The sequence below is a fragment of the Cardiocondyla obscurior genome, linkage group LG07, assembly GCF_019399895.1.
Source record: "Cardiocondyla obscurior isolate alpha-2009 linkage group LG07, Cobs3.1, whole genome shotgun sequence".
Taxonomy (NCBI): Eukaryota; Metazoa; Arthropoda; class Insecta; order Hymenoptera; family Formicidae; genus Cardiocondyla; species Cardiocondyla obscurior.
The window spans coordinates 907,994-932,282 of record NC_091870.1 but is presented as its reverse complement, the minus strand read 5'-3'; the positions used below and the strand labels follow the sequence as shown (position 1 = coordinate 932,282).

Genomic DNA, 24,289 nt, shown 5'->3' with positions numbered 1-24,289 from the left:
CCAAGAAATACGGCCGTCGTCGTATAAGAGATCCTCGTCGATCGGCCGAGGCGGCTCGATGTTAACTGTTAAGCAAGCCCAAGAGAAGACTCCTAACGCCGTTTCTTTATCAAACATGTGAGCCTTCTTCTCAAATCAACGTCACATATACGGAGAGCGAAAAAAGGAGAGAGAAAAAAAATCTGCATATACATATATATATACATATGTATATATGTAACTGGATATATACATATACGTATACATAGATGACTGTAAATAATGGTGTTTTTGGTTGTCGTTTATTCGCTGGTGTTGATCCTGCGCTTCGATTTTCTACAAGCAAGTATGTATAATGCCATATATGTTTAACTGATGTAAAACTGTAAATTTATGATATAAAATTATTTGATTATGTTATGTCTTTTATTAGAGCCAGAGTCACAAGGCTATTGCGCTCCATACAGTGGCAAAATATGTAAAAAGTATCTTAATGGTATTGGAAAGGTATGGTTTAATGATTCCAATGACAATCCTGGAGGATGGCTGAACGAGAAGATTACAGCAAATCTCTGGGAAGAACTGATAGAAACCCTAAAAGAACCATGCCGCTCAGCTGCAGAGGTATAATGCTTAAAAGACATTTTAAAAATTAATTAAAACTGGCAAAGGTGTATATTATTTTTTTTCTTTTTTTTTTTTTTTTTTTTTTCAGAAAATGCTTTGTATGTACGCATTCCCACTGTGCCACGAACTAACAGGCTTACCTCTCTGCTATGAAGACTGCATGGCTGTGCGCCAGCAGTTTTGCTTCAATGACTGGGCAATCATTGAAGACAACAAGCAGAGAGACATTTACATTCGCTCACGTGGACACTTTGTACTACCAGAATGCGAGAGTTTGCCGAAAATAAACAGGGAAACACCCACCTGTTCGCACGTACATCTGACCGACATGGACGAGGAAATTATCACTTGTAAGCTATCACATTTTTTTAAATGAGTTTGGAGGCATTATTGGGTAATGTAAATTGATTTTTTTAGACGATTGTATCAGAGGCAATGGTAGATTCTACATGGGAAAAGTTAACAAGACCAAATTTGGTCTGGATTGCCAATCGTGGAGCGTGCAGATGCCACACAGTCACGATAAACCACCCGATGTCTTCCCACAGATTCGCCGTGGTGAAAATTATTGCAGAAATGCAGGCGGTGACGAGCCTAAGCCATGGTGCTTTACCACTGATCCTTTAACACGCTGGCAACATTGCGATATTCCTGTATGTGGTAAGTACAAACAATATATTATATATTTTATAATATATAAATATATTAATAATAATTATATATAAATTATATTAATAATAATAATTTCTCTTTCCTTACACTAACGATAATTATTGTGATTTAAAGAATCTATTGTAATATTTCTATTTCGCATTTTATGTTCAGATAATGTTACAACTAAAGTGGAAATTGAACCAAAAGATATAATAATGGATACCCTATTTAATAACACATTGGTGCTCATTTTGTCAGCGTTGGGTTTCGTGATTGTAGCTGGTGCACTGTTGTCTATTTTATTGAGTCAAAGACTGCATAAACGTCATCGAGGATATAATCCAACTGATAATCAAGTACGTTTATTTATTGACAACTGTTAAAAAATAATCTATGAATATTAAAAAAAAAAAAAAAAAAGAACTTAAGAAGCTCACATATTTTTTATATGTATTGAGATAATTTTACTCTTTTTTTTTTTTATTTTAATTTCCAAATTTTTTTTTATAGGACGTAAACATCGATTTAGATAAGCTGCCGAACAACGAAGCGTATCACAAAACAAGCGCACAGCTGAATCCTAAGTTAGAAAAGCTGGAGTTTCCGCGGAACAATATCATTTATATGCGTGATTTGGGTCAAGGTGCATTTGGTCGCGTATTCCAGGCAAAAGCGCCGGGACTTGTCGCGAACGAGGAGTTCACAAACGTTGCCGTGAAAATGCTGAAGGAGGAAGCTTCAGACGATTTATTACGAGATTTTGAACGGGAGGCTTGTCTACTTGCCGAATTTGACCATCCGAATATCGTGAAACTACTGGGGGTGTGTGCACTTGGACGGCCGATGTGTCTATTGTTTGAGTACATGGGTCGCGGCGATCTCAATGAATTTTTACGTTCCTGCTCGCCTAGCAATTACGTTATCCGCGTGCCCAGTGCGGACGACGGTGGTACGAACGCAGGCGAATCTTCACGACTTTCGCACATGGATTTGATCAACATTGCCTTACAAGTGGCATCCGGTATGGTGTATCTGTCTGACCGAAAGTTCGTTCATCGCGATCTAGCAACCCGCAACTGCCTGATAAATGATCAAATGATTGTCAAAATTGCCGACTTTGGATTGTCGCAAAAAATATATTTACAGGATTATTATAAAGGTTTGATTTTTTTTTTTTATAATAATGGTATTGTACTTTTACAGAATTTTTTAATTTGTTATTAATACTATTTTCTAACAATGTAGGAGATGAACAAGATGCTATTCCCGTCAGATGGATGCCGCTAGAGAGCATACTTTATAACAAGTACACCGTCGAATCGGACGTGTGGGCGTTTGCTGTATGTCTTTGGGAAATTTTCAGCTTTGCACTGCAGCCGTACTACGGAATGACGCACGAAGAAGTAGTCAAATACATCAAGGAGGGCGATGTACTTCGCTGTCCGGATAATACGCCGCAATCGATCTACGACTTAATGAAACTCTGCTGGAATAGACGGCCATCTGATCGGCCTACCTTTCGCACGATTTACCAGACTCTTGACGGTATCAAGCAGGACTTGGAAGCGGAATGTAAGTCGGAGAGCGTTCCGCTACGCATTCGCGTATAAATGTAATAATCGGTAACAATAGATTTTTTTTTAAGTGTATATCATATGTGTGACGTGGAATATTTGTTTTGTTTTTTTTTTTTTTTTAGTTAAATCCGTTTCGAACTGATTCAACTATCAGTCGCGAAAAATAAGAAATGGACCAATGTATAAAACGGAGATGCGATATTACAAAAAAAATATTTTAACTTCTTCAGTAATAGATATTCAGATCTCTTTCGAGTACCGCTTAGATTTTCACGCTAGTTATATTATTTACGAGTAAAGTTCTGTCGAGTCTGTACAAATAGTATGGTTATAAAAGCGCATTTAGTAACGTTATATTTAGAGGCTCCTTGATTGTTAGACGTGTGTTAGGTTGTTAGATTGTTTGCTGTACCAAAAAAAAAAAAAAAAAAAAAAAATTGAAAGAAGGCATAATACCTATATTTAATGTACTGAAGTTAATGAAAAAAAAAATTATGAGGAATGTTAAACAAAAACGAGTCATTGAATGAATGTATACTACAAACTTGTTGTAAATTAGAGAAAAAAAAAGAAGGCGCGGTTTTCTCCGACCGACACAAGCTGAATTTATTGTGAATTTGCATAACTTTAGACTCGCATTTGCGTCGTGCGTGTTCTTGTTTGAATATGTTATTATTTAATGTCTAATGTGTGAGGATATGTAGATCGTGCATTAATGCGTCACGCATACGAGAAAATATCCCGCAAAGGAATTAATCCATTTAGTTATATCTTATTTAGTGACTTGCGATCATCGATTCGCTGACTGCTTATTAACCGTTTTATTCTGCTGTGATTTTAGCAAAACGCACCGACTGAGTATTCACCTCATAACTGCCGTAATTGCATTCCAGAAAGCATTTATTAGTGAGTGGCGTATATGCTAATCGTACACGCTACAAGTATCATATATACAACGAATGTTCCTTTTTTTTTTAATATTTTCTATTTATTGTTTAAGAATCTGCATTAACTGCACGTAACAGTAAATCTTCGCTTTCATTGTTTTTATTACAGCGAGTAATATTACCGTCGTTTTTACACAAGCCGTTTTGACTGATTTTGTCAGTTTAAAAATGAGATATACTCGCCTTTATCGGAGATGAAGACTGCCATCGCGAAGTCTCGACGATACTATGTGTCGTTGCGCCGAGAGAATTGAAGAGTTCAGTTTTCAGAACGTCTTAAACTGCATTCTTCGAGGAAAGCCCCACACTTTTTTGCTCCGAGACGTTCTAAAAACAAGACTTTCAGATGATATCTTCCATACACCACATACACATAAACGTACATACAGCCTTTTTATATTGTATATTTGTATTCCGTGTAAGTAGTACAGTACGCGGTTATTCAGGGTTTTTACAAAAAAAAAGAAAAAAAGAAAAAACGCACTTTGATGAGCAAATTAATTAATTATTTTGTCGATTTACAAGAACCAATGTCTTTAATTAATAAATTCGTTTTTATTCTGTTAATATAATAATCGTATAACAGAAGAAAGACATGAACAAGTATCTTTGGTCGATCCAACACTGCCTAAAATGTTTTTTTTTTTCTTTCTTTTTTTGTGAAAATCCTGGATTATCTTATCGATGTAACAGACGCATATGCGTCCGCGACCAACAAGAAAATTTACTATCACTACATGTATAACTGTTGGATTCGTATATAGCGTTGTCGATATCGATGCTGCATTCTCCGACGATTAAATATAATTGTAATCTGACAACGTAACATAACTCGTGTGAATTCTTTCAGCTGATAATTGATGTCATGATTTTTGTAAATAATCGACAACGTTTCTCTATCACGAGTCTCTGTACGTACCGCTGACAATACTGTTTATATATTGTATTTCTACTGTATTACGTAACAACAGGACACTTGCTGCCCTGGTATAAAACTGTTCGAATTTCGATGGAATAATTATGTTTTTCTTGGGCTGTCTTTAACACTTGAATCAATTTAGAAATTGAGCATCGCGAAACGGTCAATTTCAATCGGAATGATATAGTGAGAATTAATCAGCGACATGTCTAAGTAAAAAAGTAAACATTAAAGCTTATATGTGTCATAAAAGTTATTTCTCGAAACTTATCTATTAATTTATTTAGAATAAATTGTGTTTTATTAAATTTTTTAATCGTGATGATAGTAGGTTTATCTTATCTATTGTTATTTAATTATTTTTTATACGTACTAGAACAAACGCGAATAATTAATGCAAAGAATTTGCTTCAATAATTTTTTCGTGTATTTACACATACATAAAATACGTTACGATATAAACAGGGGTTGGTGCAAGTTTCTAATATTTTGATATTATATTTCTTTCATGCGCTTCCTTTTTTTTCGTAAAAGCATCATAAATACAGTGATGCTTGGTATACCTTTTTAAAATGTAGAATAACTCTCGATTTAATTCCTCAAAATAAAATTTTAATCTAGTTTTTGCACCTTTAAAATGTCGGGCAATGCGTTGCATTTACGTCAACGCTGCAAATATCTTTAATATTTTTTTAAATACATTTCAATTAAGATCTTTTTTTTTAATTTGCATTAAGAGGCAAAAATAACAGTGCATTTATATACTTACAGCTAACCTATACAAATACTAATAATATTTTAAACAGTAAATAATTATACCTATCATTATTGCAATTCAACTTTCTATATGCATTTGATACAATGAATACTTAGAGACCTAAACAAAAGTTATATCGATACTTTAAACGATTTCCTGCGCGTCCGTATATTAAAAACCCTTCATTTTGTGACGTTTTAAAAAATAGAGCATTAAAATTTTTTTTTACAATGACATTAAAAGTACAAAGAAATGCATAAGACATAATTCAGATTATTAATTAAAAATATCAATTTTTTTCCCGTAGAAACGTTATTTCATTAAAGATTAATAACTTTGATAATTCTGAAAAAGCTCAGCATTCAAGCATTTATATCATTTAAATTGCATTTCATATCTTTTCACACGTTTTTAAACCCAAGAGAGCTAATTAATTCTATTTCTAGTGACTCGATTTGCATACCATTATCGCTCACTTGTACCGTATTATGGTTTGTGTTACAGAAGGTGTGTATGCGTATATATATTTATATATATACGCATATATGTTTTACACCTTATATTATCATTTGCATGAAATGATAATAACGGAATTGTACAATCAAAACGCGTCTTTTATATTCTGAAACTGTCGCACGGCTAAGTCCACTGGCAGATCAAACTTGTAACTGGTAAGGCGGTCCAAGATGTAAAACGCATCTTGAAAACCTAAAAAAAATTTTATTATTAATAATGTAATTTCATGGCAATATTAATTATTCTAATTGTCACGTACCCGTCTTTACAACGTAACTCCACGAAAGGTAATAATTTTCTAAAAGATACTGGCATTGAAGAATCAACTTTAACCATATTACGAGTTTATTTGCGCTGAAAATATAATTAGTTATTAAACGGTTAAATATTACTTATAATTAATAGCTAATTATATAATAAATTACCCAATTTGACAGTTTGAATGCGATAGCATTATTACTTACTTTAAAGCTGCGCATATAAACGCCTTGAAATGCGAGTCGTAACTTCGTTTGTATGGGCTGTGAGAAGCGATAATATTACCTATAGTCGTCAGTAAACTCTGAACAAACAAAACAAGAAGAAACATTAAAACACTTAAAAGTGCAACAGCATTTTATCTTACAAGCTATCTAAAAAGTTAAGAAATTTACCTGTTTCGAGGAGGCTATTCTTCCAGCCGCGAGGTCCAAGTTGAAGCTCTGCGACAGCTTTTGCGCAGGGCTGGAATTATAACGACGTCCGTTTTTTATCTCATAGTATTTTAATATTAATTCCCAGGCATGCATGAAATTCGACGACGTAACATTGCGCTGCGGAAAACAGCCGACAAACGGCACCACGCTGGACCCTGAGCGGAGCACATCCGTCGTTAGGCCGTGCTGCATAAGATCTCTGACGGAGACGGCGAGGTGCTTCCTGACGGCGGACGTGAGCTTCGCATTCGCATGCGATGCCGAGTCCGAGTCGGATGTATAGTCATTCTCATTGTCGATATCATCGACATCCTCGTCGTCGGGATGACGCTGCTGCTGCTGTGATATTTCTGCAATCGTCTCCAGCACATGCTCCACGGCGATGTCCAATCTGGTGCGCAAATCGCGCCAATTATGCATTGGGTTCTTTTTGCTGTTACCGCCGAAGCTTCGTCGCACCCGTTCGCTGCCGCAACCCAGCTGCGACATCAAGAACATATGTAAAAGCGCGACCACTTTCCGCACGGTGTTTAAGGTCCTGGTTCGATTAGCGGCACTTGCTTCATCCTCGATAGGTTTGCCTCGGTCAAAGCGACGTTTGGAGCCGTAGGAGGCTGACGACGAGGCCCCGGAACCGCTGGTGTGCACTGGACACGCGCAAGTGCATGCCAGAGTCTCCGTGCTGACTTCGCCCTGAAGATAATTTATAAAACGCTCCAGATCGGCGATTTGTGTTTTTAATTGAGAAACCAGCTGTTCTTTCATCTTCAACGGACTGACAATCTACAATAAAAGATATAAAATCAGTAATTGTTAATAAATAAATATAATATTGATCTAGTTTAAAAGAAAGTTTAAGTTTTGAAAATTAAGAACAAATCGTGATCGCTCGATACATACTTGACTTATGGCATAATCGACTTGCCACCTGAGATCATCCGCTGGCAGTTTGCACAGATCATCGACGTTGAAGTTCAATTTTTCTTTTAGATGATCTGAAAACATCGATATTTGTTTTAATTTTTATTTTCTTAACGTAGATACTGATTATCTGTTTTAATTATATTACTTCTCTTTCAACACTTACTAATTATGATATTTTGTCTTTCCAGAATAACGCTTTGCGGTAAATCGGCGTCGCCCGTTTCGTACGCGTACCTCTCTAGATCTTCCAGCTGAGATTTTAACTGGCTTATCAGTTCTCTCTGTTTCGTCCGTTGCAATGCCATTTTAGATTCTACCTCTGCGTCGGTGATTATACCAGTCACCTAGTTATATTACGTCCGCAATTAAAGAGTTATTAAAATTAAACAAACTGTGAAAAAATATTTGTCGACGCAATCACCGATTGATGAGCGGTAGCTAAAAAATAAATAAATAATTAAAAAATAATTAAAAAAAAAAAAGAATTGCAACAGCAACACAAGCATATTACCACCCGTGATCCAGATAAATTACATATGGAGCAAAGGATCGGATAAAAGTGTGAAGGCTTTATTAAAATATATAAATATGTAAAACAAACTTTTATTGTACATCTAGAACTAATTTAAAAAGCAGAAAATATAGATTATATTAAATATAATATAACGCAATATTTTGTATATATAATATACAAAAAAAAAGATAGAATATAAAATAAAATAGAATACCAAGAGGAATAAAATATAAATGCTTTAAAAATGACTAGATAAAAAATAAACGTTGCATTAAAGCGACAAAAAATGCTGCCACATAAAGCAATAAAAAATTATCAACGATATCATAGCAAAAGTACGAAATTTGCAGAATCTGCTTTTTAATGCATTTGTTATCTTACGTCACAGGACATGGGAGAAACTGGTGTAACAGATCTGCTCTCTAATAGTAAACTATTTGGTACATCTGGTATTCCTCTAAATGCAAATTCTTCCAACTCTTTGAGCAACGTCTCCTTCTCGCTAGTTGGCGCGTCCACGATTTGTCGAAGACGAAACTGAACCTGAAACACAAATTCCGTTAATTAATACATAATTATAAATAAAGACGAACGATCATTCCCAATCGTCTTACCTGAGCAAAGTGAGTGGTTAATGCTATCAGAGACGAGTTCAGCATCTCTTGTTCCTCCTCCAACAGTTTAACCCTTTCCACGTCGTATGCAAGGCTACAAACACGAAAGCGATTTCAATTTTAATGTCATTTATTGAATTTGATTTTAATATATCTCTGCTCGATATGCAATCTTCGTGCGGCAATAAATAAAATAATTAAAAAAGAATTTCAAAGCATACGAAACAGGGTATTTGATAAGAGCTTTTATTCTTTCCGAGCATATGTTCCCGCGAAAACGTCTCTTTGGCTTTCGCGAAATATGCTTGCGGGAAGGAACAAGAGCACGAGATTAGCATTCGGCGATCGTACTTGTCCACGTTGGCGTTGACGTATTTGTACTCGTCCGCAAACTCGCTGTCGCCGTCGTTGGCGCCGACCGGGGCCCATCTTTCTCCGGACGGCCTGCTCTCGCTGCTCTCGTCCGAGTTCTCGACCTCGTCGCTTTCGCAGAGCGCAGCCCGCGGATGCCGTCGCTCGACGTCGGCCGTCTCCCTGTCGTCGACACACGTCGCTTCTCCCATCTCCTGTTCGGTAAACGATAATTCATTTCTCATATTGATCTACGAAGCTCCGTTTTGTGTGTCACGAGCACACGATACCTACTCGCGTCTCGCCTTTTTTTTTTTTTTTTGTATGTACGTACCATGACGAGCGACTCGGACACGGCCATTCGGCGCACAATTTCCCTCCGAATTACGGGGACGTGGGTCTAAATCCCGGACGTTTTTCTCATGCCCAGATCATTATGAGTTGACCACCTGCGCACGTGTGCGTACGATCGAGATACCACGGACCCTACGGACGTCAGCGGTACAGGATCGCGCAAAAGTAGGCTCCCTCGCGCTTTCAAACCATCGGACCAGTCCAGACTAGTCCAGAACCAGGCAGTTGACTTCCATCGCTGCCTGAATCCTCGATTTACACCGGTGGCGGCTGGCTTCCATCATTCTATATATTAAAAAAAAAAGAAATTAGCGGTGGCAAACGTCAGCTGTCAAAGAGGTTTCGGAGGTTTGAGATTTAATTTTCAATTGGGATCTACTCGAAAATAACGCGCGCGCATGGTTCATTCTAGTTACTTGAAATTGCCGTTGGCGACGGTGGCGGTTCGTAGCGAATTTCGTCAAATATCCAATTTCCGAGCTCGCCCGCCTACGCGGCCTAATGTGTCTGAAATATTGAAGGTTATGTCACTTGTGTAACATGGCGTCGAGCGAGAGTGGTGATTTTCAAAAGGTGCTGGAGTATCGGATTTACAAGTGCTCCAGTTATTCTTCCAGTTATATACCTGAGTGAGTGCCACCCTCGCGTCCGTAAGTCCGTTTATATCAAGATACGCCCGGGTGAACCCCGCCGGCGGCCGATCGTAATTTTTTAACCTAAAAAACACGAGAACGTCATCTGGACATGCCGTACTCGCACGGACGATACGCGCGTTAAAATATGCGACGACGCAGCTTATCCCGTTGCAACTCACGCACGCTGAATGTCTTTTTATTTTTTTTTCAGAAATATTATCGTCGACAAACCATCGGATCAGTCTTCGCGTTGGTCCTCCGACATCGACAATCATCCGCAGGTACATATCGCGCGCGCCGCCCTCTGCGTCATATCACTTATTTCGTCGACTGTTTCAGTATCTCATCCTGAAGCTCCAGAGTCCCTCAATCGTCAAGTACATCACTTTTGGGAAATATGAAAAGACTCATGTATGCAACATAAAGAAATTCAAGATATTTGGTGGATTGGAGCCTGAGAATATGATGGAACTTCTCGAAAGGTTTGCTGGCAGTTACTTTACCTACATAAAATTATTTCGTTATTTAACTAGAATATTTTATTTTTTTTAGTGGCCTGAGAAATGATTCCATACCAGAAACATTTGATCTTAAGCATGTTTTGGGAAATGAAGGGAATTATTTTCCTGTCCGGTACATAAAGATACTTCCTTTGCAATCATGGGGTCCCAGTTTCAATTTTTCCATATGGCATATTAGATTAACTGGTATCAATGATCCCAAAATTGTAAAGCCCTGTTTTGAGTGGTTTAATATGGTAAATATATCGAAAAAAAAAAAGGATTTCGAAATAAAACTAATTTTAAAATTAAAATAATAAAACGATTTTTCGTATTGCAGTATCGACAAAAGGAGATAATAAGACTGTGTATGAAACATTTTCGGCAAATGGAACAGCCTGAAATTGTCGAAACTTTACAGAGAGTTACTGGGGTTCCATTAGAGGATCCGCGATTGTCTACTCTCTATGATCTCTTGGTTATTAAAGGCGATCATTTGCAAGCAGAGCGTTTTATCAGTAATGCACTCACGAGTAGGTTTAATTACGTAAACTTTTTTTTTGCACCTATTTTACTCGTAACGCTTATGTATTATTAAATTCGCTTTTTAGTGGGGCTCTTAAACGATTATATCAATGCTCAAACTTATAGAGCAATATGGACAAAGTTATCGTCCAGTGAACCTAAACCCGGGATGCGAGGCGGTCATCAAATGGTACTCGATCCCACGGTCGAGGTGCTTTATCTCTTTGGCGGATGGGACGGTAATCAAGATCTTTCCGATTTGTGGTCATATGACATAGAAACCGGCAAATGGACGCTCATATGCAAGGATACCGAAGCAGTGGTCGGTAGTATTTAATAAATTAAATTAAATGCTACAATACGATTTGACATCGGAATCATACACAATTCATTTCTCATTACACTTACATTTTTTTTTATTACCTATGATTTTAGGGAGGTCCGAGTGCACGGTCGTGCCACAAAATGTGTTTAGATCCACAAAGACGACAACTCTTTACATTAGGCAGGTACTTAGACACGCAGTATCGTACTTGCGAGAATTTGAAGAGCGACTTTTACGTTTACGACATTGAGTCAAATAAGTGGACGCAGATTTCGGAGGACACGGGGACGATGGGTGGGCCACCGCTCGTATTTGATCATCAAATGTCGATGGACGTGGAAAAACGAACTATCTATGTTTTTGGCGGACGAGTACTGACTCATCCGAGTAGGTTAGTCAGTTATATTAAAAAATTAATTTAAATTATATAATAATAAAAAATAGAAAATTAAAGCAAATTAAAAAAAGAAATAATATAAAACTCGCTGTATATTTCGGTAATATTCTTACGTATGATTTTGAAATTTTCTATCTCATTATCTTTGCATATAATTTTCTTAATTTATACAGTGCCGATGAACACGGTTTAATACCAGAGCCACATTTTTCGGGGCTATATTCTTATCATGTCCCGACTGGCACCTGGATCAAACTCGCTTGCGATATTGCCGATAAACCATGTTCGAGGGACATGCGGATCTACAGATCGCGCGCTGGTCACTCCATGTTATTTCATCCGGTTGGTATTCGCATCCTCTTTAAACTGTAACACGAGAAAAATAATAAAATAAATCCGTAAATGCGTAAGGAGATATTTACAAAGTGAGATTATGTGTTTCAGCGATCTAGAAAACTGTATATATTTGCTGGACAAAGAGGTAAAGAATATCTAAGCGATTTCTTTACTTACGAAGTCGATACGCAACACGTCGAATATATAAGCTACAACGAATTCGGCACGACAAAGGATTCCAACCACGTTCCAGCGGCTGGTTTCACACAGAGAGCAACTATTGATCCTGAACGTGGCGAAATTTATGTCTTATCGGTTTGTATATCATATACATTAATTTGAAATACAATTAATTAATATGCAAAATTTTTAATTAATGTATAAGAATAAAAATTTTTTTAGTTATATAAATTATAATATTTATATCTAACAATTTTTTTTTTAGGGTTTAAGCAAAGACAAAGATAAAAGAGATGACAACGTGCAAAATTCTTTTTGGGTGTACAATATTCAAAGTAGCAAATGGTCTTGTATATATCGTAACGAAAATGTCGGTGAAAAATATTGGAGCAAGATGCAAGATTACGAACCATGTCCGCGATTCGCACATCAACTTGTTTATGATCACACCAGAAAGGTACATTATAATAAATATAATAGTAATAATATAATAAATTTAATTTCTAAATAAATTAATTTTAATTTGGTTCAATAATTTAACTTCTAATTTTTTTTTTTCCTTATTAGGTACATTTTCTGTTTGGTGGTAATCCAGGTAGATCTTGCCTTCCAAATTTGAGACTCGACGATTTTTGGCAATTAGAATTACACCGACCCACAGCCGAGCAAATTTTGAAAAGATGCAAATTAATCATTAGGAAACATAAATTTAGAGAGCTTGCTCTGAATAATAGTATAGAGGCTCTCGAATATCTACAGACAAAGATCTTTGAGATTATCGACCACAATGATGTACAACAAACGAAAGAGGTATGAAAGAATACGCATTTTTATTACGTTTATATGCACCATAATTTGCAGCGTCTCTATTGTCAAATTATAATATTATCGCTGATCAATAATCGTTAGTTATCGTATTTTCTTCGCAGTTTCAACTGTTGACGTCGATTCTATTCCGAAAACAAAATAACTTTGAGGACGTTTCCCATTCGAATACAAATTTAAGCGAAATGACAACTGGTGTGGCAACGCATCAATGCATAAATACTCGTGATGTACATAACTTGCGAACCGAGCTCTATAACAAACTCGCAGAATTTTTCCCGGAGTCGTTGACACAGCCGCGAGCAAATCTAATCGATCTTCTACCGCTATAATAACGCAGCAAGCGGGTCGTCAGATCTCGACGGTATGTTCTTTATTCGTACCGTGGAGATAAGAATACTAGGAGGGAGCGTAATGTTGCGGGGGCGAAGCCAAAAGGGCAAGGGGAATAAAGCCCACAGTCATGGAAATGAATAACCACGACAGTGAAAATTGATGATTAACGTCACGCTATTACGGCTAATATAACGGACTTTCAACATACGTATATCTACGAACAACTAAAGTGGCCGCCGGGATATTTCCTCTCACTTCTCTGGCTTCATACCTCTCGCCCTCAAGTACAGTTTACGCTCCCTCCTGATATTCTTATCTCCATGGTTCATACTATATATTTTTTTATTCAATATTAATTCTTTATTGCAATTTGTAAAATAATTTTTGACGAACTCTGCCATATCTGTGTGGTATAATTTGCTATATGTATTTTTCATATTGTGTACTAAAAAAAAAAAAAAAAGACAAGTTGCAACATATCTTGAATTCAAACGTTAGTCGAACTGTCGCTCGCAACTCTATTTATTTCGTCTTTGTTATAATTCGTTTGATTATTAAAGTTTCTTTTTCTTTACTCGTAAATAGTTCTTCGAGACAAGGCACTTTACGTGTTATTTATACTTATCTATGTGACTTATTTGAGATCGACCCTCTCGGAACTTTGTGATATCAATAGCTTTTTAACGGACTGGTTAGCTGATATGTAAGTAAACTAAAAATCAATTTTATATGTAATCTCTTCTGTGCTCTATGTTATGTGTTTATAATGTGGCCATAAGATTGTTGTTATTACGTTTGCTGAAATAATATATTTGTCGAATAAATGGAAAGATATATATATATATAAGGCTAGATAATAACGCACTAAGAAAGCTCCTAGTAAAGCGTTGCGATTTAACGCTTGTAAGATGTTTTTATGCAATTTGATGACAAGACTATAATTATATTATTTTCTGTCAAATGTAAAAGCCAAAAGATTATTACACAGTTGTGTTAAATATGACAAATTATAGTTTTTAATTTCAAGTTTAGTGAAGCGCGAGTAATTTTTTGGTTTTAAGAAATTTATATGTAGTAAAGAAACAAGGATAGAATATATTACGGTCAATTATATATAGAATTTTCTCCTTTAATTAATTTGAAATTAATTTAGCCTGTACAGAATTTAATGATAATTATAGTTCCGTATTCTGATTAACTTTGTTACGTATGTTGGTAATTAATTAAGTATCGAAAATTTTATTATATCGGCCATAATATTTCTTCCAACTGAATAATTGCTTCCTTACACATTTCCTACATTATAAAAGGCAACAACAGATGTTTTAGAATAGTCGAATTAGATGAAATATTCCGTTTATCGATCCAATTTATTTTGTAAAATAATCTTAGATATAACAAGTCCGCATACTACCTTTTTTTTTTATTTTATAATCTAAAATTAAGTTCACCGGAAATGCCTTCTACCGATGGGATATGAAAGTTGAAAGTGTACCGTTACGATGCGAGTTAATAATCGATTTATTATTAACTTCCTCGAACTTTACACGATCATACACAGTAAAATATCCGTACGCGAATAAATTTCAGAAGCTAAGTTTTTGTTAATGTGTAAATATCAACGACAACAGTCATTTAATTCTGTGTCATATGTAGTAATACGTTGCGGTTTATTGTTTGTTGGCCAAAATTGATTGTTGTACATACTTAATCAGCCTCTCGCGAGCTTATAACGTTATCGAAAAGAGAGGCGTATGCGAGAATGATACAATTATATGTATATTATGAAAGATAGAAAAGCAAAACCTAAATAGCTGCTAAGAATATCCGGTCGCTCATAATCTTTGTACATACACGATGATACGTTATAAGGAACGCCGAGACAATTTTTATAATGTGATTCCAGATACGTTAAGTTAAATAACGGAATTGTAAAAAAAAATAGGGGGGGAAACTAACAGAGCTACATAGAAAAAAAAAATATATATATATATAATGTACGCAGATATAAAAGCGAAATGCCGCCGCCATTCCTTTAAATATATCAAACGTCTCGAAGCTGGAAGGATAAAAAAAAAAAGATAGCGCTTGTACTCCGAAGTATGCATGAATTCTTCAAGCTTCAGGACGCGAGTGAAACGAAAAACGTCGATTTACATCCAAAGTTCTAGTCAGATAATAAATGTTAACAAAGTACACGGTACAGCAAAAAAGGACTACGAGTTTACAATTTATTTACATACATAACGATTGGTTGAAGAATGATAATTTATTATATTCATTTCTTTATTTCCTCTATCACCGAGACACATTCTCTTTCCAGGATTATATCGTATAGATATAATAATGTACAAAAAAAAAAAAAAAAAACAAGGACAAATGCATAATATCATTACATTAACAACAAATTTCGAACTATAAAAAATATAAGAGAGACTAATTAATCAAGAACATTGCGGAAAGTATAAATGTAAAGTATCAGTCTCTATCATTAATTTTAAATGTATACATATATATATACATACACACAAGCAATGTATAAATTATAGTACTCTTATTGCAAGTAAGCTTTATACATTGGATTTACAATTCCTTATTGCATCCATTTTTTTTTTTATCAAAATATATATGTATGCATCATATACTCACGAACTTTGTTTGGTACTAAAATTACTTTAACTTTGGTAAGATTAAATACATATCTGTGATAACAAATTCCTGCATAATGCCGTGTATCTCTCAAAATCCTAAATGCCAAAAGCACCGTCAATAAGTCTTAGCAAAATATACTTATGGAAGATATATAGAAATTATTACTAAATAATAAAAAATATAATTATGAAGAAAAAAATCGACGATTAATCGCAAAAAAAATTACAAATTGTCAAAATGCTTATAATCGATTAAAAAAAAAAAATTACGCAATTAAATTCGTTAAGATCAACTTGGAGTCTGGTAAACCATCGAGAATGTAATGGGGAGAATTTGCCATGGAAGCGAGATCTGCCTCGAATAATGTCAGCTGTAGCTCTTTTCGTGCTTTTTGTACAATGTAAACCATTAACGAGACTCCTATTAATATCTATAACCATGAGAAAAATTATTACCTCGGAAATTATTTCTTTTTACAAAAGTTTAACAAAGAATTACATACCTGGAAGCAAAACACTATGTAACCAGTTGCCGCTGTCGATTTATCTTCTAACACATCTTGCATTGATCTCAGACTACTGCCCAAGTAAACGTTGACCAATTGAGCGGGTAGTAAGCCTATCGCGCTGGCTACGTGGTAATGAAAACCACCTATATTACTGACCTAATTATACATACATATAATTATACACAACACTGTTAATTGCGTGCTAAAGCATATACTATCATGTGTACAGCGAACGCGTTAAATACGTACTGCAAAAATAGTATTTTGAAGACCAAATGGAATTGGAGTGAGCCGAGCGAACAGCACAATTTTAAAGGCTTGAGGCCCAGATATTACTCGAAGTATCGCTCTCGCTGTATCGCTTTGCAGGAGGGCGCCTATTGGCAGTCTGGTGGACAGTAGACCTAGAGTAACATGGGCTATTGCTATGCCAAGGTTTGCAGAGAGTATTACGATTGCCAATCCGCGAACAGTGCCGAACAGGTAGCCGCTCGCGACGATGAGAAACAGGTAACCGATTACAATCGGGAAGGACACCACCGTGAACAGGCCTATGAAGATCACGGCAATGATCCAGGCGTTCTGGTGCTCAATCCAGTAGAGAAGCAGTTTGATATAATCTCTGCAAATGAAGACAATCGTGCCAAGGAAGGCCAGGGTGGCAATCGTTATCGCAACGTAGCATATCGAGTTCGAGCTAATGCAGCTAAAGGGTATCGTCGAACTCTTGGAAGATCGCATCCCAGTCTCAACGTCATCTATGTCAATAATCTGGTCCATACTTGAACGGCTTCCTTAATATCCTCTGGCTTATCATTCAACGCCTGGTCCTTAACAACAGCATATCCTTGTGAACAAAAATCGATAGAAAATCAGAGTTCAATCGTCACGCGAAAATCATTAAGTCAAACGTATCTAATTTTACAAGACTAAATAAAATTTTTATAAAACTAATTACCTTGCAACATTGGTCGAAGGAAATAAATTGTTTCACACTCTCTCTCATAATGCGAGGTACACGTGAGTCCGTTTAGATAGTGCACCGTGTGTGAAATCGAGATTGTTAAATGTATCGCACGGCGACATGTCAATAAAACACCCCGAGACAAGATCTATTAAAAAAAGGCAAACAAAAGAAAAACAAAAAAAAAAAAATTGCGGGAAGGCCAGTGTAAGCGTGACGATTCAATCGTCAACTCCGCTGTGCCCAAAGCTGTTGGTCATTTCATTATGAAATGAAAATGCAATCGATCCTTTAATTAGTTCGTATCGTTGTGACAAATCAGTCGGAAGCGTGGCGAATACAGCCGTTAATAATCGCCAACCACGAAAATCGCACGAGAACTTCCGCGTTGTGAATAACGTTCGGGAATCAACCTGTAGATGGAGGTTGAGGCAGATTTGTTTATTTAGTCATGGCCGCGACTGGCGATTTACTTTAGAGAACGATCCATCACACAGAAATTGATCACATGAATGCGTTTTTATAAGAAAAAAAAAAAGAAAAACGTACATTCGCTGCGTAAAAAAAAAAATAGCACTTTACATGTGTTTATTATATTATTAATATAATTAAAACCTCAGGTAACGTAACGAAAAATCCAAATAATTATTATATTATATTTAAAAACAAAAGCGACTTAAATCTTGCGCACAGCCTGGAAGAGATGACGATCCTAGACATTGAAAACATTTTATTCAGTCAGTAAGAAGCATTCTACATGATGATAATAATAATCATAGTATAATCCGTGATAATAATAATAATTAATAATAATTCATTCGTAATAACCACAATTTGTAAATGTACAAGGTAAACTTTCTCTCTCTTGTTCGGTCTCACCCGTTTAATTCTCTCTCATGCTCCGCTTTCGCAATCTCTCCCGTTCACACGTTCAGAATTGTCATTTATATAGTGTACGTGAAATTACAGAAAAATTCACCAATATAGAAATCAAACGTCGTTACTCTTTAAAGACTATGAATGTAGTCAATAAATCATTCCTATCATCTCTTTCATTCCGTCTCTGCTGCAAAGATACTTCTTGATACTTCTTTCTTTCTTTCTTCCTTTTTTTTTTTTAATATTTTTTTTATTTTTTTACTCAGTTCGGCATTCGGCAGCGTTGTTGGATTTGAAGAACTACTCTTTAAAAAGTCCGCAACGGCAACGCTCTCGTAATATCTTCTTAATATTTATATATATTTGTACATTTGTAGGTCCTTTCCTTATAATTCGGAGAAACACGGATGAGGAACTAACGAGAATCTCCTGAATATTCTCCAAATGAAGGGAATAAATATATATATCTATATATATTTTTTAATTCCTAATTATAAATCAGGTGCTGAATAATTAAAACATGTAGAAATAAATTTCAAATGTAAATTACATTAAAAGTTCTACATTACAAGCAGTTCATTAACGAGACGTTTGATTATTACAGAATTATCACCTGAAACAATCGGGAGGAAGTATCCGTAAAGTTCCACCTGCGTGTCTCTCAGAATTGATATAGATCGGCAAGATTATTCAAGGCGAATAAATCCACAATACGTGCATCCTTCAACAAAGTTTCGGTCAGAAATACGTCCCGTAAAAAAATCTCGGCGACGGTATAAAGAATCGTAACAACAACGAGGCGAGCGTGGCCGCAGCGGAGTTCTCTTTATTTTTTTTTTTTTCTTTTTCCGTATTACTGTAAATCCATAATTACTATTGATTTGAGGTAGTGTATTCAATGTAATCCTATTATCTTGCTGCTATATGCTGCATGTGTGGATATGTTGTGTGTCGTATGAATATTCTTCTGCACACCTATCACGTTTACGACCGCGAGCCCGGGAAAATCGCGTGTCATTTAATATATGTATAAAAAAGTCCGGTATATCGGAGAATGCTGTCTCGTAGAGTGTACAAATGCGAAGTGTTCGCAGGCCTATTGCAAAGTATCGGCAGTATTCGAAATCTAATGGGGCGATAATGAGTTCGTGAATTGATGTACATCTGTATCCTTATCCGAGCTCGCAGCTCGCGCTAGTCATAGGTGCGCTTCGCAAAATCATCATCTATCGTCAATGGAATATGAGGAAGCCGAACGTCGGACAAATTCCGTCGAGACTCCCGTGTCTCGATCCTGATTTCTTTTATTTTTTTTCTTTTGTTTTCTCTCTTTTCTTTGTCTTTTTCTTTGCACGGAAATTAATTCCGCATCGATAACGCACGCGCGTCTCTACAGGAGCGTTGAATTTTCCACGAAAAATCCGTCCGCAATTCGGCATTTTTCAATTTTATTTTCAAATACCAAATACGACAAGGCTGCTGACATTAGGCTTGCTAGCACTTTGTAAATAATGCCCAGCGATTGTGCTATTTTGTTTAAGTTTTTCTTTAACTATTATTTCATGAATAATCATTATCACATTTTTTTTTTTTTTTTTTTTTCGCCTTTAATTAATCGTCTTCACAGATCGTCGAGGAGAGAGGGCGGCATGTAACACATCCGTCGACGCCGCGCCAAGTTGGCTCAATCTATGAACACTTCTGTAAAAAATATAATATCTATGGATGGTTGAGCCCTTGGCCAGCGTATGCAGCGAACCGAGTTAAGTTGCCTCTCGCAAGGGCAAACGGGGGTGGCTCGGATCACTTCTGCAGAGAATGAGCAATGTGGGCACATAACGTATATATCTAACGTACGTATTCTCTGTATAGAACAATATATGTCGCTCAACTTTGCTACTTTAAAGGAACATTTCCACCCAGAGACACCGCGACGAAGCGAGGAGTCCCACGTCTAACAACGTTAAAAAAAATGCAATCTATTTAAAGAGAGGGAAACCGCAATTGCAACGCAATTCTCAGCCCCTCTCCCACATGCATGCGATTTGATTGTATAAATATCCTATTTATCAGGCTTGCAGAAGTGATTTTTGCCCGAAGTCTTCGTTCACTCGTTTATTCCTTAGTTCGTCACTTTCTATCCGTTATTGTGATATGACAAGCCCCCCCTCTCTCTCCCTCTGAGAAATGAAACAAACGGTCAATCAAAATCAAATTTCAGAACATGACGACAATTTTGAATTTTGACACGCTCGTGTTATCCTTATATTACCATCAATATAAGTTTAACGACTTAAAACCAACGCAAAATTAACAGATATACAATGCACAAGCACATTGTAGTCATAAAAGACAAATGAGACTTAACGTAAAAACATGACTCACATTCAAATGTTATAATAGCCTCAACAGTTTCACCAGGGGAAAAACACAAACGAAACATACATATAATATAGTAAAACTAGTAACTACTTCACTACTCTAAGACAGCGAGAAAATCCTAAGACATGCGATATCGACGAGATATTTTTTTGCTTCTTTTTTTTTTTTTTTCCTCTCCACTTCTTTTTCCAAAGTGCTTTCCAAAAGCTTGCTTTCAGAAATTTGCGCCGAGTGTGTGCAGTTCCTAAACAATTAATTTTTTTTTCTTTTTTAGATCTCGAGTTTTCGGACTTCCGCGCATTTTTTTTTTTTTTTGCTATGTGAATGTCTTGTGATTTTTACGCTTTTCGTTAACAATTAATTCAATATCGTCTCTCCTGCTATGTTTACTGATTTCCTCCACACTTCGTCCATCTCTATATAGCCGGAGAATATTTCAAAATAAAGCAGAGGAATATTCTGCTTTCAACTTTTACGTTTAATTCACAATTTTCAATCCTGGAGCCGTTAAGTCTGCTACTCGATCCAACATTACAATACAATATTAAGCTATTACGACACATAATTTCCATTTAAGCTCGTATGTGCCATCGTTTTCTCGACGTTGTTTTTCACCGCATTCACACTTACGTGGAATATCGTCTTTCTCGATGGATCTCGTCTTTCAACTCCACAGATCAAAATTGATCTCTCAGACAACAGTTAAAGATTAAAATCATTATTAACTAGAATTATCAATTACACGACCATTAGTATGTCTTATACAGTAATAAATTACCATCGTGCTATTTTTACTTCACCGTCGACACACGTCTTTTTTTTTTTTTTTTTTATTACTAGATGTTATGATGTTATCTTTAGCTTAACTTAATAACGAGTATTAGTGGCATCTGCTTTTGTTTCGAAGAAGAAGTCGAGTAAATTTATTTTTCTTTTTTTTTTTCTTTTTTTTTTATGTTTTACCTTAATCGTTAATGTTGTATGAAACTCCGGGGCCTCATCCAAAATCCCAGAGTCACTTCTTCACCGTACTCTTAATGATGTCGTTTTTTCTTGAAACCTGCAATGTAAATTCTTGGCTTTAGCACCCTGTATTGTCGACGCGTTTCGAGCTAATGCGGAGATTTCTTACTCTTTTTAGCTTTGCCCTTCCTCTGAGCTTTTCTTTTCTTAGCGGTTTTGGTGGATGACTCTCCGAAAGTGGTGATTTCGTCACCGAGGGTGCCTAGAGTTGTCATCTGGCGACGTCTGTGCTTCTCCTGCTTGGTTACAGGCAAACGTGTCATGTAATTCTCCTCGTACTCGGTCTTCCGTTTGTCCTCGCGCACTAGAATCGCTCGCTTCTCGCCAAGACCTTGACTGTCTTCCACAGGTGCATCCAAGTATTCTTCCTTCAGCTCCCGGAGGACTGTATTTGACACAACGCGTCTGCGAACTCTCTCGCCAGCCTTGCGGATCTTTTCTGCCATTGTTTCGTCGCCATCTGGGGAAATTACAACTCAGGTTAATTAATAAGCAAATATGAAAAAAAATAAAAAAGTAACATACAATGCCATATAAAAAAAATATTAAAAAATAAAAAAAAAAATTTTTTTTAATTAAAAAAAAAATTTTTTTAATTAAAAAAAAATTTTTTTTAATTATATCAGTAAAGTACTGACCGTAATGCACTGCTGCAAGTTTTGGTGGCACATAAACGTTAGATTTCCTGGACTGCTGTGTTGTTGATTTCACGCCGTCTTCATCATCCTCCTGTTCACTGTCCGAATCCTCGCTGTCCAGCTTGGCAACCAGGGCATCTGGATTTGCTCTGAAATTACTGGGATCGTCGCTGTTGATGGTACCGGTTACTGCCGTCTTGACGAGCTTGTCTATTTGGTATTTAAGCTTGTGGTCTATTGGTCGGATTTTCTCCAGGACAGTTCTGATCTCAATCAGACGATCGATCGACGGGTCACCCTCGATACGCTCGCCCGAGCATTTTCTCAGCACGACGTAGGTGAGGTTGATGAGATAGGAGAGCAGCATGTGATACTTCATCTCCAAAAAGCTGAGGCCCTTATCTGTCGAAATCTCGCCGTTCTTCACGCGCACCAGCATGTTGTCCACGAGCTGGTTCACCTGAAGAACGTTGGCATTCATTTCTCCCAGCAGGCGGAACGCCTGCGGGAGGTCCCGCTGCTCCATCTCATCGATAGCCTGCAAATAAATGAAGAGTATTAAAAAGTTTTGAAAGCGGTAATTATAACGATAATGCCTCGCCGAGCCTTACGATCATCGTCGCGTCTCTCGACCGCGAAACACTCGCGGGAAGATATCCGAGCGCGGGTTTATTTACGTTACAGCTGCGATTCCCACGCGTGCGGATAGGTTAACCTACGGCGAGCACTGCCGGAACGTCCTCGTCGCGAAACGCCCACGCGAACGGCGAGCCTCGCGCGGTCCGCAGCAGCCCCGTGCGGCCGAATGCGGTGGGTATCGCGTACGTGCCGCGGGCCACGACGTTTCATTCAAAAAAACAGTCGGCGCGACGCGTCCTGTGCCTGGAAACGCGCTCGGCGGGCGATTTCGACGGTAATTACGGCGAAAAACTCGGCCCCGACCGCTTCGGTGGCCCGGGAAAAATGTCCGCCCGGGACTGAAGGCACGGGGAAAAAAGCGCAATAATCTGCTGCCATCTTTCCTATTTACTAATGGATGACAGCGGAGGGAAAGAAAAAAAAAAAACAATCAAAAACTCCCCGAGTCGCGAGGACGGGGCGGAAAAAAGCGGTGGATACCGCGCGGCGCGGCTCGATTACGCGGTGATAACACGCGGACGGCACGCCACTCACCTGCACCATGCTTTCGCGACGGAAATCAGCCGGACAGACGCATATCCAAACAACGTAACTTGTAATTAAACGAGTCCCCACGTGGGACGATATTTTCCTTTTCGGGGGGTATATTTTTTCGCTCGGAAAAGTCAGGTCAGCCGAGCGACTGTCGCGGATGTTCCTAGGATCTGCCAGCCCCCGCGGGTCGAGCCGTTGTCAATTCCGGTCGGCGCCGCGCGATTTTTCCGCGTCGCGACGGCCACCCGACGCGGCCTTCGTCGAGCGAAAAAGCCACCCCTCGTACGTCAACGAGGCGGCATATCCGGTCGAGCGAATAGCAGGAGAAGCGGCGCCATCTTCAAAACGCCAATTGTCTACCTCCGCGACGAGCTAGCGACCGTCGATCGACGGCACCGATCGACGTAATACCCACGATTCGCAAGTATTGCGAAAAACTCGCCACGAACCGATGATTTCTTCCCGAACCCTCGTCACTGGATTCGACAACTTCCTGTTTGGCGATTGCTTTTTTTTTATTTTATTTTTTTTTTTTATTGTTCGGAGCTCTAGTTCGTAAAGGGCCGTTGCGTCGAGGTGGCGT

The 24,289-nt window shown here is 37.4% G+C and overlaps 5 protein-coding genes across 10 annotated transcripts; 2 read left to right on the top strand and 3 right to left on the bottom strand.

Moving 5' to 3' along the window:
* The first annotated feature begins 193 nt into the window (after positions 1-193).
* On the top strand, positions 194-4,802 carry Nrk (Neurospecific receptor kinase). Of its 3 annotated transcripts, none has more exons than XM_070659192.1 (8): positions 194-325; positions 413-603; positions 695-956; positions 1,024-1,266; positions 1,432-1,616; positions 1,771-2,419; positions 2,506-2,832; positions 2,960-4,802. In XM_070659192.1, exons 1-8 carry the CDS (start codon positions 262-264, stop codon positions 2,977-2,979), a joined length of 1,941 nt encoding a protein of 646 aa, XP_070515293.1. In that variant the 5' UTR covers positions 194-261; the 3' UTR covers positions 2,980-4,802. The 3 variants fall into 3 exon arrangements, with proteins under 3 accessions (XP_070515293.1, XP_070515292.1, XP_070515291.1); XM_070659191.1 differs by having other exon boundaries at positions 2,506-2,872; XM_070659190.1 differs by having other exon boundaries at positions 2,506-4,802.
* A 305-nt stretch (positions 4,803-5,107) lies between these two features.
* LOC139103985 (RUN domain-containing protein 1) lies at positions 5,108-9,676 on the bottom strand. Its single transcript, XM_070659193.1, has 10 exons — positions 9,409-9,676; positions 9,075-9,289; positions 8,724-8,817; positions 8,491-8,652; positions 7,759-7,939; positions 7,572-7,666; positions 6,630-7,454; positions 6,441-6,538; positions 6,236-6,330; positions 5,108-6,168 (listed from the first exon to the last, which is right to left on the bottom strand). Exons 1-10 carry the CDS (start codon positions 9,433-9,435, stop codon positions 6,062-6,064), a joined length of 1,899 nt encoding a protein of 632 aa, XP_070515294.1. The 5' UTR covers positions 9,436-9,676; the 3' UTR covers positions 5,108-6,061.
* A 225-nt stretch (positions 9,677-9,901) lies between these two features.
* Positions 9,902-13,958, top strand: Muskelin (muskelin 1). 2 transcript variants are annotated; one of them, XM_070659187.1, is made up of 12 exons: positions 9,902-10,057; positions 10,275-10,344; positions 10,403-10,545; positions 10,616-10,820; positions 10,904-11,096; positions 11,175-11,410; positions 11,524-11,804; positions 11,984-12,152; positions 12,255-12,461; positions 12,592-12,783; positions 12,894-13,136; positions 13,256-13,958. In XM_070659187.1, exons 1-12 carry the CDS (start codon positions 9,969-9,971, stop codon positions 13,481-13,483), a joined length of 2,256 nt encoding a protein of 751 aa, XP_070515288.1. In that variant the 5' UTR covers positions 9,902-9,968; the 3' UTR covers positions 13,484-13,958. The 2 variants fall into 2 exon arrangements, with proteins under 2 accessions (XP_070515288.1, XP_070515289.1); XM_070659188.1 differs by having other exon boundaries at positions 9,994-10,078.
* A 268-nt stretch (positions 13,959-14,226) lies between these two features.
* On the bottom strand, positions 14,227-17,744 carry LOC139103992 (transmembrane protein 64). The gene is made up of 4 exons (XM_070659206.1): positions 17,606-17,744; positions 16,897-17,494; positions 16,642-16,803; positions 14,227-16,569 (listed from the first exon to the last, which is right to left on the bottom strand). The coding sequence occupies exons 2-4, from the start codon at positions 17,425-17,427 to the stop codon at positions 16,405-16,407; spliced, it is 858 nt and encodes a 285-aa protein (XP_070515307.1). The 5' UTR covers positions 17,428-17,494; positions 17,606-17,744; the 3' UTR covers positions 14,227-16,404.
* On the bottom strand, positions 17,638-23,850 carry LOC139103991 (neuroguidin). Of its 3 annotated transcripts, none has more exons than XM_070659204.1 (5): positions 23,707-23,850; positions 22,534-23,071; positions 22,005-22,355; positions 21,836-21,932; positions 17,638-17,759 (listed from the first exon to the last, which is right to left on the bottom strand). In XM_070659204.1, the coding sequence occupies exons 1-4, from the start codon at positions 23,713-23,715 to the stop codon at positions 21,907-21,909; spliced, it is 924 nt and encodes a 307-aa protein (XP_070515305.1). In that variant the 5' UTR covers positions 23,716-23,850; the 3' UTR covers positions 17,638-17,759; positions 21,836-21,906. The 3 variants fall into 3 exon arrangements, with proteins under 3 accessions (XP_070515305.1, XP_070515304.1, XP_070515306.1); XM_070659203.1 differs by lacking the exon at positions 17,638-17,759 and adding an exon at positions 19,311-20,191; XM_070659205.1 differs by lacking the exons at positions 17,638-17,759; positions 23,707-23,850 and adding exons at positions 19,311-20,191; positions 23,145-23,522.
* Positions 23,851-24,289: the final 439 nt, after the last annotated feature.